The following is a 17,461-nucleotide window of genomic DNA, read 5'->3' as shown; positions in this document are numbered from 1 at the left end:
ATAAAAGTCAAATCCTCTAATTTTCATCTGTTGAGTTTAAAGATGTGCATTTATAGATTCAATTCAAAGGAGCCAGGAGAGCAGTTCCATATTGGATAGAAACATCAAATTATTGTCCTTTCCCTGTATTTAACCTAGTATATATGTGTGATGCTGTATGTATTTGCAAGAAAGGTTAAGAGGAGAGAGCACCTTTTCTACTTTGAACCCTATTTAATTTTAAATGGGAAGAAATGGCACAGAATTAGTCTGTATGATTTATTGGGAGGTATACATCTACATTCATTGTATCATGATTTTCTTTTTTTATTGAGGTTTTTTTTTTACTTAGATGAAATCTAGACAGGTGCTTTTTCTAGATTGGTGCCATTTTAATTAATTGAACAGTCTTGAGAGAATGGCATGTGTTGTACAGTTCACTTTTTTGAAAGTTTCCTCTCATTATATAGCCAGTAGAATTGAGAGTTTAAATAGAATTACAGGCATTTGATGTAAAGCATGCTAAGGAGTTAGTTTTATGTTTATGCCTTCTGAAACTTTTTTTTAAACCAGATATCTAATACTGTGTGTGTAAAGCTGCCTTCTGTCATAGCAAGGTTGAGATCCTGGAGGAAAGGCTGCTGCTCTGAGGATAAATACAGGTGAAAAGAGGGTGGGAAGAGTGTGGCCAGCAGGTTGAGGAAGGTGATGCTCCCTCTCTCCTTGGCCCTAGTGAGGCCACACCTGAAGTGCTGTGTCCAGTTCTGGGCTCCTCAGACTGGAGAGGGTCCAGCACAGGGCAGTGTGATAGATAAGTAATGCAAAACTGTGAAAAATGAGTAGCTGTTTCTCACAGCAGCAAAGAGGATTGAGGGACTGGGACATCTCTCTGTGAGGAGAGGTTGAGGCAGCTGTGCTGTTTAGTCTGGAGAAGACTGAGAGGGGATGGCATTAATGTGCATAAATATCTGAAAGGCGGGTGTCAAGAGGATGGTGCCAGACTCTTTTCAGTGCTGCCCAGCTGCAGGATGAGGATAAATGGCCATAAACTAAACCACAGTTCCACCTGCACCAGAGGAAGCACTTCTTCACGCTGAGGGTGGCAGGGCACTGGAACAGGCTGCCCAGGGAGGCCATGGGGTCTCCGTCTCTGCAGCCATTCCAAACCCTCCCGCTTCCCGTGGCCGGCCCTGCCTTGGCCTGCGGCTCGAGCGATGCTCATGGAGGTGCCGCTGCGCGCAGCCTCCGCCAGGTGGCAGCAGCGGTCCGCGCCGGGCCCGAGGAGGCGGCCCCGGCCTGTGGGGGGCCCGGCCCCGGCCTCGCCCCGGCCCAAGGCGCTCCCGCCGCTGCCGGTCCCGGTGTGGAGAGCCGCCCTGCTCGCCCTCACCTGCTCGGTTCGTCGCGGTGCCTTCCGCAGCCTGCGGTTCGCCCTCCCGCATCCCGCACCAGGGAAGGGAGAGCGGGCCTGGGGCAGCCCTTGGGAGCAGCTGCCACCCGCTGCAGCACGTGTCCCGGCACGAATGGCAGGGCTCCGGCTAAATTAACTGCTCCTGCCGGGAAAAATAACAAATTAAACAAACAAACAAACCCCACCCGAACCAAAACCACCACCACCAACAAAAGATACACTACCTGGAAAATGAGGAAAGCTTTGTATACACTCTGTCTAGAATGAGTCCCTTTACACTCATAAAGGCTTTAGAGGCGTTTTGGGGCTTCTGCCCACGTTTGTACTACGTTCCCAGCACACTGTTACAATGTATTTCATTAAACGCCAATGTCTCTACATTAGAACGAATTGGTGGCATTGGTGAGCTTAGTTTTATTTTGCTTTATTTTTCTCCCCCACATCTTGTTGAGCTGTTAGGAAGCCTTGCCTTCTTTCCTTGCTGTTGAAAAAGAAAATGTCAAGCAAAGCAAAGTATGTAATATTGACACATGCATAGCACTCAATGTACTCTGACAAGTCATGGTACTAAATTGAAGTTCTAGATGGGAGAACCCAACAACAGCAATGATTTGAGAAAACTCAGTACACAGATGTAGCTTAAGTCAAGGATGTTCTGAAAAAGAGGCTCTAAGGATTATCCATGTTCTCTCCTATAATAGATGCTTCTGAAATCTGCTTATTGGAAGAAATACATTTTAATTTAGACATTCCAGCACTTGCAAAGTATATGTATGACAGAGCTGAAACCAGGTGAGGAATTGCACATTGTTTGAAGGTCTTGGAGGATATTCTGAACTGTGGAAATGAAGGTTTCTTAAAATTCCTGGCAGTGCTTGGAAAATCTGTAGTATTTGTAAGTTTAAATTATTTTGATGGTTAGAAATGTCAGATTCCTTTGAACTTTCTTTTCAGCTTAATTTTAAAAAATACAGAAGCCATGGGGAGGAGAATCAGCTTTTCTATGGCAAGATTAGATAAAGAGGCATTTATAACAGACCCATGTCTGTGACCAAAGGTTCTGCAAGATATGATTTATAGCTTCGAGGTGTTTTCCTCCTGGTCCTTACCACCCATCCCTCCCACCAAAAAGTTGGTGAATGCAGTAGAACCCATGTCCCTGTGGCAGCCACGTGCAGTTTGCACACACAGCTGAGGATAGCCTGCTGGGACAGCACCTCAGCACTGTGTTCATGGCACAAATGGGATGTGTGTGCATTGGCCAGTGAGGAGTCAGCGAGTTATTTGTGACAGACACCTCTGCCCACTGGCTCAGGACAGTGCCCAAGTGCTGCTGAGAATCCCTGCTGCTGCACCACGTCAGCTCCCTCCCCTCAAATCAAATTTGCACCTGTCACAGTTTTTATTTATTGTAGTGTTTTTCTTCAGATAAATTTAGCTCTAAAATAAAGCTCCAAATTTCATACCCCAAGGCATGAACAATTTGAGCTGTTTGTTCCTTGGTGCAGATATGAAAATGGCTGAAGTATAGATCAGACCAACAAATATTCATTAAAAATACCACATAAAAGTAGGCAGGGTTTAGCTGGAAAAGATCTGCCAGTACTTGCAATAGTGATGTTAAATGATGCTCCCTATTTGAATCCAATATTATAAGAACAGGCCAGTTTGAAATGGACACAGGAGAGAAGGGTAATTTGTAGTGTGTTACTACCTGAAGCTAAACTACAGACGGCAGAATTAATTTGTTTACATACACTTCAGTGTTTGTTTAAAACATATGAATGAAAGTAGCTCATTTACTTACTTGCTGCGTGTTCTGCAAGCTTCCTTGGTGCATTGTATGTGTATTTATATATATACATGTGTGTGTGTTTGTGTGTTTGGTTTTTTTCTTTCCAGGACTTTGACTGTTGGTGCAAAGTATAATTTGCATTCTCCACTTCTGTTAAGCAGAAGGACTCTTTTAATATATAATGTTTCTTGCACTCAGAATCAGTCTAGTTTCCACTCATTCCCTGTGTTTCTGAAGGGTAGCCTTGTGGCACAACTGCATCTTGCTGTTGTTTTTTAGCTGTATACCCCACAATCCTAGCATTCCTCTTGGGAAGTAGGTAGTTATTCATGTTGTAGCTGGGTCTCATTAGTTATCTGCTGTCTATGTAAAGCACTCTCCAATTATACCATCAGGTACCTGTTGCTAAGCTTCCTTTATCTTTGCCTTCATTGTGATTTTGCTGTAGCAAATTCTCTTGCATCTGTGAGAGGTGCTGTTTATTCCTTAATACCTGATGTTTTACAGTCTCCTGACCTGATTTTCCTCAAACATCTTTGTATAAGTAATAGGAACTTCTCAACTTTCTGTTCTTCTCCTAGCTCATAGCTGCAAGAAAAGGCAGACAGCGTGACATACAGTTTAATAAAGACTCTATTGTATTTTTGGTTTCTACAGGAGACTTCATTTTCTCAAGCACTAATTGCAATGCTGTCTTTATAAGCCTTGTTCTCTTCTCCCCCAGGATTTGCAGATAGAGCGAGAGAGGACCGTGTATAACATTTCTGGCGGCTGCACAGCCCTGGTGGTGGTGTATTTATTGGGGAAGCTTTATGTGGCAAACGCTGGGGATAGCAGGTAAGTGTGTTGTCTCCTCATCTAATCCTTCACCCCAAACTGCCCAGGCCTGGTGTTACTGAGTCCCTTAAAGCAGGCAGCATCACAAGAAGATTCTGTTTCTTGGCTGGACACTTAGCACTTCTCATAGAAGTGAATGCAAGTGCCAGGGATAGCGTTCCAGTATCTTGAGCAGTGGTTGCAGTCAGGGAAACTGATAGCACTTCTGGTCCTGCAGCAGTTTCTGAATGACTTGATGTTTGCAGAGAAGTGGAAAGGTGCTAAAAAGCCATTGAAACAGAAGAGGTGTTGGGTGTGTAGTAGAATTGTGTGTTGAACACTGACAAGGTGACTGTATCTGGAACAGCTGGTAGGGCTACATTTGTTCCACGGAAAGTCCTTTGGCTCCTGTTGCCAGCCTAGTCTTGATAGGCCATTTGGCTTCCAGATTTTCACATAATTGAAGGTAGTGATCAAATAGCTGCTACTCTTGCCCCAGGGGAGGAGGAGAGGGAAACAGGCTAATCACAGTATAGGTTTTTTGCCTTGTCCTCTTCTAGCTCAAGTACTTGTCCAATTCTCAGAACTGAATGCTGCTGCTCAGGAGCTGTTGCTTTAATTTATTTTGAAGTTGGGTTCTTGAAGAATCATGATAAGGAGCATTTTCTTTGTTTTCTGATGTTGCTAAAGATAGGAACATACTGGAAATCTCACTTGCATTCTTTTCCCCTCTCTAACCTGCCCTTACCACCATTGGAGAGAGATAATGAGGCTCTTCTTGCAAGACTTCAGACTTCACATGTTTCTTTTGGCAGTGCACTGCATAAACAGGGCAGGGAGAAGAGTTCACATGCGATACTAACTGCTCATGTATTCTGTTCATTAATAGCTGAGTAATTAACATCTGCAAGGGTATTGAACCATGTTGTCTTGATGCCTAAAGAGGCTACCTGGAACAGAGGGTAGACAGTGTTAAAGGAGTAAAGTAGGTATTTATTAAAAGGCCTTTAAAGGATACACCTTGGGCAGTACAAGAGCCTGGCTGTGGCTCCACCCAAGATGGATGACTGGTCATGATTTTTCACACTTTAAGTTTTGGTCCATTTACAAATTGGGGTTAATTGTCCAATTGCAGCTTCAGGTTATGAAGTCCCATCCTCCCAGTTTGCTCTCCTCAATTCACTGTCGTTTCCACTTTTTGGGGCTGAAACTTTAATGGTATCCTTGGTTCTCAGGCTGGAAAAGGATTGTTTTATCTAACTAAACTGTGAAGAGAACTTGCTAACACTTTATATGAAATTCAGAGTTACATACTAATGCAGTTCAGAATCTGAAAAATATGAAAGTTAAAACTTAAGTCATCAGTCTTTAGGTGAAGACTGCTATGTTTTTGTTTAAGGTTTGTGCATACACAGTTCATGTTTGTAGTGTGTACACGCACATACTTACAGAGACAACACTCAAGGGTTTTGTAGTTTAAACCTAAGATTTTTATTGCCTCTTTCTGCTTTACACTGTGTAGGAAGGCAGATAAATCCTTTGTGCATAAAATTCCTGTTCTTTTCATGTTGGTGATTGTTTTTAAGATGCTAAATTTGCTGTATGTGTTGCAAGTTGTTCAGTCAGTTTCTATTGACAAGTGTCATATTTGAATCTCCTTTTTGTATCAAATGTCAAGTGAGTCTTTACAGGGTAGCTGCAAACATGTTTGAGGTGATCACCTATCTGGTCAGCAGAGCTACTAGCTGAAATACATTATATTTCTTCTGCCATTAAATGAGAAATAATCATGTTTTCCTGTGCTATTGCACTTGAAGTACAGCTGAGCCTCTTTCTCTGAGTTGGCTCTCTCTTAAAAGTGTTCTGTGTAAAACTGGGCATGCAGGACTTACATCTGAGTAGCCAAGATCTTTGTTCTTAAATGACTGGAATTGGCTGCTTCCAGTTCCCTCAGGATTCCTTCTGTGCTCCGTGAGAGCAGCCTCAGCTCCACTGCAGCCTCTGATACCCAAGTACAAGACACTGCTGTTGGCGGTGATCTGGAGTTGGTGACAGAGTATTGGTGTCACTGTAGTTAAACATACTAAGTCTTCAACAAGTTTTGCATGTTCACTAAGTCTACCCAGAACATCTGTTCAGAAAAAGAAGGAGCGCAGGAAGCAAAAAGGAAACCATCAGGAAGATTGGGTGTTGTTTGAACCAGGATTCAAATTCTTGTTCCTAACATCTTGTTGGTAGTAAAGTCCCTCCAGATTCAAAATAGAGTGGTTTTGCACTTCCCAAATGGATCTCACAGAAAGTCTCTCGTATGCTGAGGAGAATTGTTTCAAAATGTTTCATTTTCAGCTAAGTCCATTCCTAGACTTTCCTTGCTCAAAAGAAATTTTAAAACTTTAAAGTGTAGATCAGTTGGTTTGGGTCTCTCTCCCACCAAATCCCTTCTTTCCCACTTACAGGGAAAAAAAACAGCTGTTGCAAAACTTCTGGGTTGTCATGACAAAAATGACATTTTAGGACTAGACAAGCCACTCTGAGGTCGTCTGCCCCCTGCCACAGTGCACAGTGCATTCCTGTATTTTGAAGAACCCAGTTATGTAGTCAAGAAATTTTTCTTGTGTTAGTTGGGAAAAATAAGTTTCTTTTTGCTGTCTCATGCCTCGTATAGTCAACTTCGTTGTTTCTACAGATAAAAGGGAGGGCATTGAGAAGTACAGTAAGGAAACTACTTCAAGAAATGGTTATCTGCTCTCGAGAAGAAGGGTGGGTTTGCTTCTTCTCTCAAACAGGAGACTTCATCTTGTTGCTGTTAGAACTAGATGATTAAATCCTTAGTTTTTTGTTTCTCTGAGTTCACCTACTCATTTGTGCCTTTCCCCTGTCCTCATTCTCCTTCTTCCCTCTCTGCTACCCCACTGGAAAAAGCCTGCAAATAAATCAAGTTTCCCACAGATAGGAGTCCATGACAGAAGGTTTTGTGTGGGAAATAAACATTTTGGGTTCATGCAAACCTAACCAAAGGTTAGGCTTTATAATTTCAGGGAACTTCAAAACAGCAGAAGCTTTTAAGGTGGGGTTTTGAACAGCTTCTGCTGTCAGAGGACCAAGGTATGTGCAACAAACTGTTACTATCACAATAAGACTAAGGAAATGTTAAGTGTGAGACTTGAATAATAATGTACTGTGTGGTGCCAGCTATACCTCAGACTTATGTCTGTGGTATTCAGTTTATCCACCAAAGCTTCTCAAATCTAATCATTTCATGCCACGTACCCTGGCAGTGTTGTATAGCAGCTGTCCTTTTGTAGTTGATGTGTAATTACATCATGAAAAGACTTTAATTACCATATTACTAAATTACCAGCCAGCAATCCTTTCAGGTTCAGCCCTAGCTCACTTCTGTATGGACTATTAGGCTTCTCCAAGCTGAACACTTTTGGTTGGTGTAAAAGGGAGGAAAAATTGTGCTAATTGTAGGTTTTGTTATGAACTATTATTGAGCTTGATGTTATGGCATCACTAATGTCAATGATATAATTAAACTTCTGCTAACGATGCAATCACAGTTCTGTAATAATTACATGTTAACTGCACATGATACCAGAACCCTACTAAAAATGAGGTGATGTATTCAGAGCCTGATAAAAACAACTTGGAAGGAACTGCTTTCATTCTCTAATGGCTTGTCTGATCATTCTTGGACTCTGCCATAAATATACCTACTTTTACAGTCAAAATTCATATCTGAATATCGGCCAAAGCTTTTTCTAATGTTTCTTTCATTCTCTTTCATCTTTTCAGTGATTAGCATTGTCCATGCAGGGTTATCTGATTAGGGACTGATAGTGCTATAGTCAGCTATCCAATATATAGTGCTTTTTTTGGTGAGCATCGAGGCACTGTGTTTTGCTTACCAGCATGACATATTTGCTATGAAAACTAGGCCATTGGAATAGCTGCTTTTTATTTATTTTCTTTTTAAAATATGGAGTAGCAAATCTTCTCTGGTCATGGTTTTAAACAGTGTTGTTCAATTCTATATCGCTAAAGTGACTTTTACGTCTAAACTGCCATGGCACGCCTTGTTAATCTCAGTTCTTTTTAGTTTTATGCTCTTTATTAGGATGTTGTTTTATAGCTACTGATGAAGCAGTTGTTAAGCAGGGACTTAATGTTTTTACTGATTACTGCCCAATTATTGGATAGCCTCATGCAACATAACATTTGCCCAATATCACTGCAATGACTGTAATGCAATATGATCATATTAACCACGTTTGGCACAGGCATTGTTCTGGCTTTTGTGTTGTCTGGAAGTGCCTGCTAGGAGACTGCAGGCACTTCCGTTTTGTGCTGTGCTTGGAGACACGTAGGGAAGCTGTGCCTTTATCATTATACAAGAAGCAGAACATCACAAGTTGATTTGACTTTTCCATACACCCTGAAACCCTCACTAAATCTGCAAATGGGTTCTTGGGCTTTCCTGATTTATTGGCAGAACATGGCATGAAAGCAAAGAGCCTGATGTTTCAAAGGCTTCAGAGACTTGCAGGGTCACTGAATTTTTTGCTTTGCTTCATCAGCTCTTTATTATCATCTTTTTGCCTCCTTGCTTTTGCTCCCCAGGATTTATGTTTTCAGGGCATATTCACACTCTACTTGAACATACCTCCTCATGTCCAGAATAGATTTTCTCCTCCTTTTTCCATGTGTAAAATTACGGCTAAGGCATTTTGGCTTATTAAATGGTAGGAGCTCATTGAGTGAATATTTTTGTGATGGTTTTGTGTGGGTGCAGGTGAAGTAACTTCATTGGTACTTCAAGAGACCAGGTGTGGGAGAGTGTGTTCATAAGAGTCTTCTCCCAGTGTAATAAAATAGTGAATTGAAAATTGAATTTGTTTACCATTTCAATTCTTTTTGGATTTGCTGCTTGTGTTGAAGCTTACTACATTTATACTTCCTCTTCTTTGTCATGGTGCTTGTCAGCTGCTTCCCTCATGGTTAGTTCTCATTATAGGAAGTCAGATTTGGGTTTTAATTTGCTTTTATGAAGTAAATGAGAGTGGCATGGAAACAGCCACATATCTGCTGACTGGCAGTGTAGCTTAAATAGAATTTCTGAGAAGTCAGAATTGATGATTCTGAGCCATTTTTGTGGTTCATGGTATCTGACCTCTTCCTCAAGGCAGTCCAGCAGGGTCGTTTTTGCCAGAAGTGCTAACACTGTAAGGATGAAAACTAAAAAGTGTTCTAATACATTGCTGTTATAAAATTAGTTTACTTTAGTCCTTGGTTTACTGTCTAGGAAGCTTTATTTTTCTGGGTTTTGTAACTACTCATCTTCTAATCTAAATGGTGTGTATTTTCCCTGTTTCCTGTGAGTAGTCTCAGGCCTAAGCCTTCTCTGTCTCCTTATATCTGTGTCTGCATGAACAATAACTGTGCTTCATACTAGAGACTTAGAGGTCTCTAGAGGAAAGACTAACTTAGTTACTAAGCTTCTACAGTCTGCAGTATTTTGAAAAGCATTCTTTTTCCTGTTTTCTCCTAAAGAAGGGGCAGAGAAAGTTGCAAGACTGAACAACACACTGGGGCCATGCAATCGGTAGGGCTTTCTCTTCATTCTCTGAAGTTCTCATTCCTCCAAATTCTCAGAAGATGCCCTCCCATAGGCAAGAGCAACACTTATGGATTGCAGTTTGTCCAATCTATGGTACATCCCCCTATAGGTTATTATTAGTTCTCTGACAGAATCAGTTGAAAATAAAAAATGTTTAATCATTTCAGGGCAACAGATAACAGAAGTCTGGTTTGCTTACAGGTCTGTATAGTGAGGAGAGACTGAATTCAAAGCAAGGCAAGTCTCTGCCATGTACATTCTCCTTCCCTGCAGTTTGATAAGTGGAGAGGTCAGATCCTGACTAGCCCAAAATATTGGAAAAGATTAGCCATGTTCAGGAGACATGGCCGTGTCCTCTCTCTCTGTTCCTCCTGTCTCTTTTTGTTAGAAGCATGATCTGCAGGCCTGCAGGAAACCCTTCTCTCCTTTTCCTGCCTGGTCTCCTTCCAGGGAGAAGCAGGAACACAAGATTCATTAGAATAACAGTCTCAGGTACTGCAGGATTTTGTGCTGGGTAAAGCTTTTGAAGGCACTTCAAGAAACACGGTGAGGTGTGAAGAGAAGGTGTTGGATCGGAAAACAGTCATTTCACTCAAAGGACAGTGCTATGGAAGAGCATTTTCTAGTTATCCAGTGAATGACAAGTTCCAGGTTACTGGCATGTCATATCTAGCACTGACTTGGCAGAAATTATTAATTTGGTAGTAAATGTTTGCAGGCTTTGAAGACAAAACAAATGACCAACTTCTTTTCCAAGCTCTTGTTTTTCCTGGGAGAACATATGCCTTAGCAATACCTATGGCAATTAGCAAGGTATTGAAGCCATTGTAAACATTTTCAGAGAGGGGTACATTCAGTTAAATCTTTGATCCTTATCACACAGGCATTATCTTATGTTCCAGATAATGAGGAAGGAGAAAATTTTTGGCTATTCGAGTAATACCAGTAAATTGTAAAGCCACAGTTCATTGGTATTGGTTTCCAGAAATAAAGAATTTTATTAACTTTAATTCTCATGGGTTTTCAGCCCTTAAAAATAAAAAGAAAGAAAAAATCTCCAACAAACTCCAAACAAACTGTCTTTTAAATCTGTGCCTTTGTAGCTGACCACAGAGACATGCAAGTTCTTCACTGCAGTGTTGCAGGGCCAGGACCAAGGCATGAAAAGCAGACTGAGTACCTTGGTTCTCTAGCTCCCATCTGTACTGAGGGAGGAGGAGCAGAGGGAGCACCCAAGGCTTGCTTGGTGTGTTTCAAAGTCTGCTGTGGTCCTTACTATGTTGAAAGCTTTTCAGGTCACCTGAATTCAACAAACTGCAGGCAACCCGGGCTGTTCAGTCTCAGCAGCAGCTATGCAGTGCTGCTTGAGCCATGCTCCTGCGACTTTTGGTGGCGGCTCTGGTCACTTCTGTGTGGGTGAATGGTAAAAATTCACCCATGAGGAGTGAGCAGAGAGCGTGAGTTGCAATCTTTGCTTTTACATCTCAGTCCAGCTTTTTCCAATATCATCCTGCAACTGGTATTGAGTTAAGCAGAAAAGCTGAGATCAAAGTAGATATGCCTTTAGGTGCTAAAGTCATTCTTTTTGTCAATGGAAAGGCAGTGAAGATCAGAGAGATAAAAAATCCTTGTTGCTTCCATCTTACATGGACAGCCATACCGCAGCCATATTACTGGCAAAATAAACACTGACTTGCACAGCAATGCCTTCATCCACTAAGCCCAGGTTTAGTTGCCATAGTAACTTGTCTTGGAGATGAATGTGATATCCTGGACAGTACGGAAAAATACTTTGATTCCACAGATACTGGTCCTGAGGCTCAGAGCTGGTTACAGAGATGTGACTGCATTTCTGTGTTCATTTCCCTGGCATGGCCTGAGTAATTGGTGGCATGTTGTTCAGCCATGATACAGAAACGTGGTGGTCCGTCATCAGTGCAACCTTGTACTTATCTCTGTTCAGATGAAGAATACACTGAAATCATCAGGGCAAAATGAATCCTAAGAGAGCAGTAAATCCCCAGCCCAAGGGTATTGGAGGCAGCGGTGGGCAGGTTTTGTGTGCTAGCAGTGTCACTATAAACTGGTTTGTAATAGCTTTCTAGCTGCCAGCTGAAGCCCTTTCTGAAAGATTGATGTGTTGAGATATAAACCATCAGGAAAGTAATTAATTACACAGCGTTTTAGTTTAGTTCATTCACGTTTGGGTTAGTACTACTGGAGCTGGAGTAGACATTACTAGAAGTGTATAGGTAAATTTACAAAGTCACTACTTGTTCAATAGCAAAATTTACTTTCCTGGTTAATTAAACAAGAACGTTGCATACAGACAGCCAGTGCCATCACATTAGTGGGAGGGTGGGCATAACAAAAAATATATAATTAGCCCTAAAATAAAACACAGTTAATAAAGTGAACTGCTAATAATTGCTCCATGCTTTGGTTTCATCAGCCAAGCAACACACTTGAGGACCTAAAGGAGAGCAGGGAATTCACTCACAGTAGAGTCTCATGGGAGTGGAACTGCAGCCCACTGAAGAGGCACTGACAGCTAGAAGCATACTGCTCCAGGGGTCAAAAATGATGGAGCAGCGTGTCTTCTCCAAGCTATCTCCTCTGTGGACAGCCTGCAAGCTCAGCATTACATTTAATTTTAAACTGTAGAGTAGTGATGCAGAAACAACTGAGGTAATTTAGTTCCATTGTCGGTGACAGCCAGGTGCTTCTCATTGTTAGATGCAATATAGGGCACACCGCCAACAATAGAAAATCCTTTTAACTGCTGCTTACTAAGTTGTTGTGAATACACGAGATGGAATACCAGATCAGTTCTAAAAATTCTGATTTCTGTTATTCTTGGTGGCAGTAAGAAAAATCCTGACTGACTCAGGTGCTATTGAACATGAGAAGTAAGCCCTTCCATGGAAATCTGTGTTATTCTGCTTACAGAAACAGTTTCTATTTGCCTATTTGTGGTGCTGTATTAAAAATAATACAATTAATTCAGCAAAATTAGACCACCAGCATAGCGGCTTTAGAGTGTTTCAGCAGCCTCGTTGTGTCTAGAGGCCTTCTCCAAAGGAATCACTAAGTAAGCACTAGAAATATAATTATGAATGAGTCAGGCAATTGGAAACAGCATAAAGCTCTGCATGTGTGTGTACAGGAACAGCTCATGTGCTTGCAAGTGCCTCTGAAAGACAACTTTCAGGGGGGTTTTCAGGGTCTGGATTACATAATTTCTTTGTCTGCTTCTTTTCAAAGGCAAGAGGAGGTTCTCATCTTGCCACAGGAGAGGTATGGCATGCTTGGCTCCATGCTGTGGCAAAGGCATGAAGAAAGGACCTTGAAGGAAATTCTTGGGAATGCCCAGTCAGAGTCCTGGTGGAGAAAGGGCTGTGCTTGGCAGTTGCACTGCTGAGATACTAACCCTTGGAGCAGCTGGGGTGGCTGGCAGTCTGCAAAAAGCCTTAGCAGAAGTTTGGGAGTGATCTTCATTGTTCTGGCAGGAAATGCCAGAGTACGCACGTAGGAAATTACTTTTGCAATACTTCACCAAGGCAAGTTCTCACACCTTTTTTTGGCTTGAGGGAGCTGAAGTTCCCCCAAGTGATGAATGAAAGTGTCTGAGCAGCCTGCTATAACCCACAACGTAACATGAAACTACATTGTCATGGGAAGAGCCACAAGCAGACTGAGTCTACTCGCGCTTAACGTTGACTTTGTTTGGCTGAAAGAAAAATGATCCAGTGTTTCTATCCTGTCACAACATTTCTGTGAACAGGCTCAGGTTTGTGCTCAAAAATACAAAGAAATCAGGGTGGCACAACTGTTAAGTGGCAGTAAATAGAAAATGAGGATAAGAGACCATTTTCACTGGCTCTCCTCCTTCCCTGGTTTCTGGATTGTTTTCTTCTTGATAGTGATGCCAAGTAAGAGTTGAGGCATTACCTTAAGTATTACATGTGGGAGGCACAGAGTCTTCTCCCAGTGTAATAAAATAGTGAATTTTTTCCACTGGTATTGCTGAGGGTTGCTGCTTCCACCTGAGTTTTATGGTGATGGATATGTCATCGCTGGAGCCTGTTTTATTGCCAGCTGAATGTTACATAATAGTTTGTTCCACTATCCCCAGCCTGCCTTAATTCATAAAATTAAGGAAATAGTTTAAAGGCTTTGCACTATACTTCCACGTTATTAGTGAATACATGGGATGGAATATGAGATCAGTTCCATACTTATTGCCAGTGCAGTGAGGTGTTTGTACACCTGGTTTCTGAAGAAACTTTGAGAAATGGGATTGGGTGGGACTAAGTGAGAGTAATTCAGTTTGAAGAAGTAAAACCAAGGTGCCAGTGCTGAATGTATTAAAAGTCATCAGTAATCATAATGGCAGTAACTTCCATTTACAGAAGAGAAAAAGATTTCTCATTTTAATTGTGTTATAGTCATTGTCTTTCACTTCTTAGCAATTAGGAAAATGCAAAGAAATAAAAAAGCACAACTGGTTTGAAGCTTAGCAACCATTAGCATTGATCTTCCCTGGTTTGTTTAAATATATGCATTTACTTACCAAAATAAACAAGTACCCATATAGACTGATTTCATAGTTCTAGGATTTACTTTCTTTTTTCCACAGCTATCTTGTGACACACCTAATTAAAATCTACTGCTTAGTTCCCCTTTGAATATAATAAAACCCTGCCTTATTCTTTCTGTCAGTTTAATCCCTCTTTCTTTTTCATTGACAGATTTCTAATACCTTTGCAGACAGGCCAGACACTTCTGCTTCATCTGTACTGAATCCACATGCTTAACACCTTTTGACAAAATGGATGTGGCCTCCCTGTGGCTTGGAATTGATATATACTGTCAAAAAGGGTTTTCTGAATGGTCTTTCTCTGTCACCTTTACCAGATTTTTATCCTGTGTTGTAGAAATGTGCAGTTTAATGTTGCATTTCAAATCATTTTTGCCTGAAAAAGTGTGTAATGGAATCAGGGTGTCCCCTGAATACTCCTAACAGTTGGAGATGTCTCTTTGTTTTGAACAGCAGAATCCCAATAGACCTGTGACAGCAGTGGAATTACACTCTTGACCTTGTTCACTAAAGTGTTGCTTTGTCTGTATGATGAAATGAGAGTAACCAACAAGAGCTTCCTCTGAAATGTATGAGTTTTCTTTGTTAGTTTCTCATAAGAAACAGAAACGGCACTGTGCAATTTTCAGCTGATTGTATTTTTCACAAAAGAAAAAACAAACAAACAAATAAACCCAAAATCCTGCTTGATTCAAGGAGAGCTGGTAGTTGTTAGGCATATTAAAAATGCAAAAGCAGTTGATATATCAATATTTTCCTTAAGCCGGTGTTGTTGCTACACCCTGAGCATCACAGCAGCAGTACAGTGCAGTGGCAGATTTTTATCCTGTTGTTGCTTCATTCTCCATGGATTTTAAATCAAATGTATACTAAGGCACCAAATAAAATTTCTAAGTATTGAATCTGAATATAGAAAAAACCCATATACCTAATGTTCTTTGTGAATTTAGGTGATTGTTATGGACTACACAGTTGTGTCAATCCAAAAGACAAATACACTGTTTTCTGCAGATGCACATGCAGCCTTTTAAGCTCCTGGTGTTTCTTTTCATTTGCCTGTGACTGAGGAGACATAGACAGCTGTAGGATTTGCCATGACTGCCAGTCCTGCCTTGTGCATTGAGCCACTGGCACATCTCTTGCTCTCCATTTACTTATTCATGGTCTGGCTTCTCTCTGGAGCAGAAGAACTCAAGAGGCCAGAAAAGATACAAAATCAGATTTTTGTTTCTTCCATTTTAGGCTACTTCAGCTGTGGATTGGGGAGATTTTTCTCCAAAATATTCTTGTTTACTGTGAATATCCCAGCTCTGGGATAGTGAACATACTTTCATTGACATGCAGAGCACGTGAAATGCAATGGCAGGTACAATCTTGTAGTTCCTGTGGGTGAGGAGTTAGCATTCAAAAGAGAGGAAAGGACTCAGGGAAGTCTAGTTTGTTTTTAGAAGAGATCAGAATAAGTGACTTAGTGGCCTCTGTGGCCTCAAGACTTCAGAGCAGTTTCTTACTGTAGACGATGCTGTGTGGAGAGGGCATCAGAGCATGAAGGGCAGTGCACTGAGGAGGCTGCAGATCTGTGACTCCTGATTTCCAATCCTGCCAAAAAAAGCTTTTGTTTTTTTAATTACTATTTCATTGGTGATATAAATTAATCATTGGTATGGGTCTGAAGCAACCTTGTCATCAGAGAATATTTGGTTAGTGTTGACATACTTGTTTCTCTGCAAACATGAATCATCCATCTGCCTTTGGCAGGCTCGCCCTGTGGCTCTGCTATAATGTGTTTCACCAGTGTGGTGGAAATTAAAATGTCACTATTAAACATGGCAAAATCAGATGCTGTCTGGGAACTGCGTCTATTCAAGGAGTTCTTGCTTCCTATGTAGTTATTTCTGACAGTTTAATGGGACAGCTGTATTCTGGCATAAAACAATACGTTCATATATCCTCAATACATGGGGAGTTAAATGCTTTCAGAACACAATTTCCTTGCATACATGAGTGTTTCATGCATGGCAGAAGCAGTAATGCTCATGTAACACCATGTTGCTGCTTAGGCCATTAGGAAGTGTAAAATCAAAATTAATTGTCCTGCAGGACCATATAGAGTGGGTCTCTAAAAGCAGTTGCTGGAGCTGTTTGCAGCTGCTGCATCAGCCAGGCTCCTTCCTCGTGAGCAGTTATTGACTCTGGGCTATTGAATTCAGGGCTCTGGAGGTTGCTCGGTGGAAAAAGCCTTCAGTTGCTGCTTGGCAGCTCTGTCACTGCAAGGTCATGGAAAGGGCACGTCAGTCTCCAAACCCAATTAGGGCCTTATTCGGCACCTTTTCAATCACAGGGGAAAACCCTACTGAGCAGGGTGGCTCCCAGGCCAGGCTTTTTCACCCAGTCTCCTCAGTGAGACAGCCAACAAATGTGTCCCTTTTTGCCACTTGAGCCATCAGAAATACACTTTGCTGTCGTGAAACAGCTAAGCAGTTAGGGCAGAAAGGTAAAGAGCCCAGTACAGGCTTACAAGCTCACCACAGTTGAATTTGGACCAGTGCCTTGTACGTATATGTCTGTGTCCCTCCCTTTACTCATATCTAGAGCTGTCTCATTCCTCAGATCAAATCATTTGACTCTTATGAACAGCTGTAACTTGCAAGTTGAATAAAGTCCAACTGCTGAAAACATTAATGAAAAACATATTACTCTCTTTTACCACGTATCAACAGTATTGCTTTAATTCCACCCACTCTGAAGATTTTTTGTGTGTGCTAGGTTGTGCTTTTCATCCCAGGTGGCTGCCAATTCTGGTGAAAATAAGTTGAGCTGTGAAAGGTTGACCCACTCGCCTCTGAATTGCTTTTTATATGATGTGAGTCCCTCAGGGCCAAATTCTACCCACAGAAGTGAGAATGACAGCTATCAAAATATATATGAAGCATGCCAATGTGCACAAAGAAAAAGGTGAACCCCAGACTGGTCTGAGTGGTCTTTAAAATATGGATTTCCTGTGAAATGGTGCTTAAAGGGGAAGCAAAGAATAATTAGAAAATTAGCCTGATGTACTAGCAGTTATATCAATGTGTGGTTTTATATTAGCTCTTTCAGACAAGCAAAAGATCAGAAAATCCCTTATGACTTGCTTAAACTAGTGTGTAAAATTTGGTTTAGAGTCTGATCAGCTTCTTTCATCAGTCTAGTCTAGACTATTGCCAGAGTACATACTCTGTACTAAACCTACAGACCCCTTAG

The 17,461-nt window shown here is 41.4% G+C and overlaps 1 protein-coding gene across 1 annotated transcript in view; it reads left to right on the top strand.

Annotated features, from left to right (window-relative positions):
- Window positions 1-17,461, top strand: part of PPM1H (protein phosphatase, Mg2+/Mn2+ dependent 1H) — a 128,573-nt gene that overhangs the window by 69,947 nt on the left and 41,165 nt on the right. Inside the window, exon 4 of the mRNA XM_036400677.2 lies at window positions 3,907-4,019. Within this exon, the coding sequence (XP_036256570.1) occupies window positions 3,907-4,019 (113 nt within the window). The remainder of the gene's footprint in view (window positions 1-3,906; window positions 4,020-17,461) is intronic.

Source organism: Molothrus ater, chromosome 5 (assembly GCF_012460135.2).
Source record: "Molothrus ater isolate BHLD 08-10-18 breed brown headed cowbird chromosome 5, BPBGC_Mater_1.1, whole genome shotgun sequence".
Lineage (NCBI taxonomy): Eukaryota > Metazoa > Chordata > Aves > Passeriformes > Icteridae > Molothrus > Molothrus ater.
This window is presented reverse-complemented; position numbering and strand designations above follow the sequence as displayed.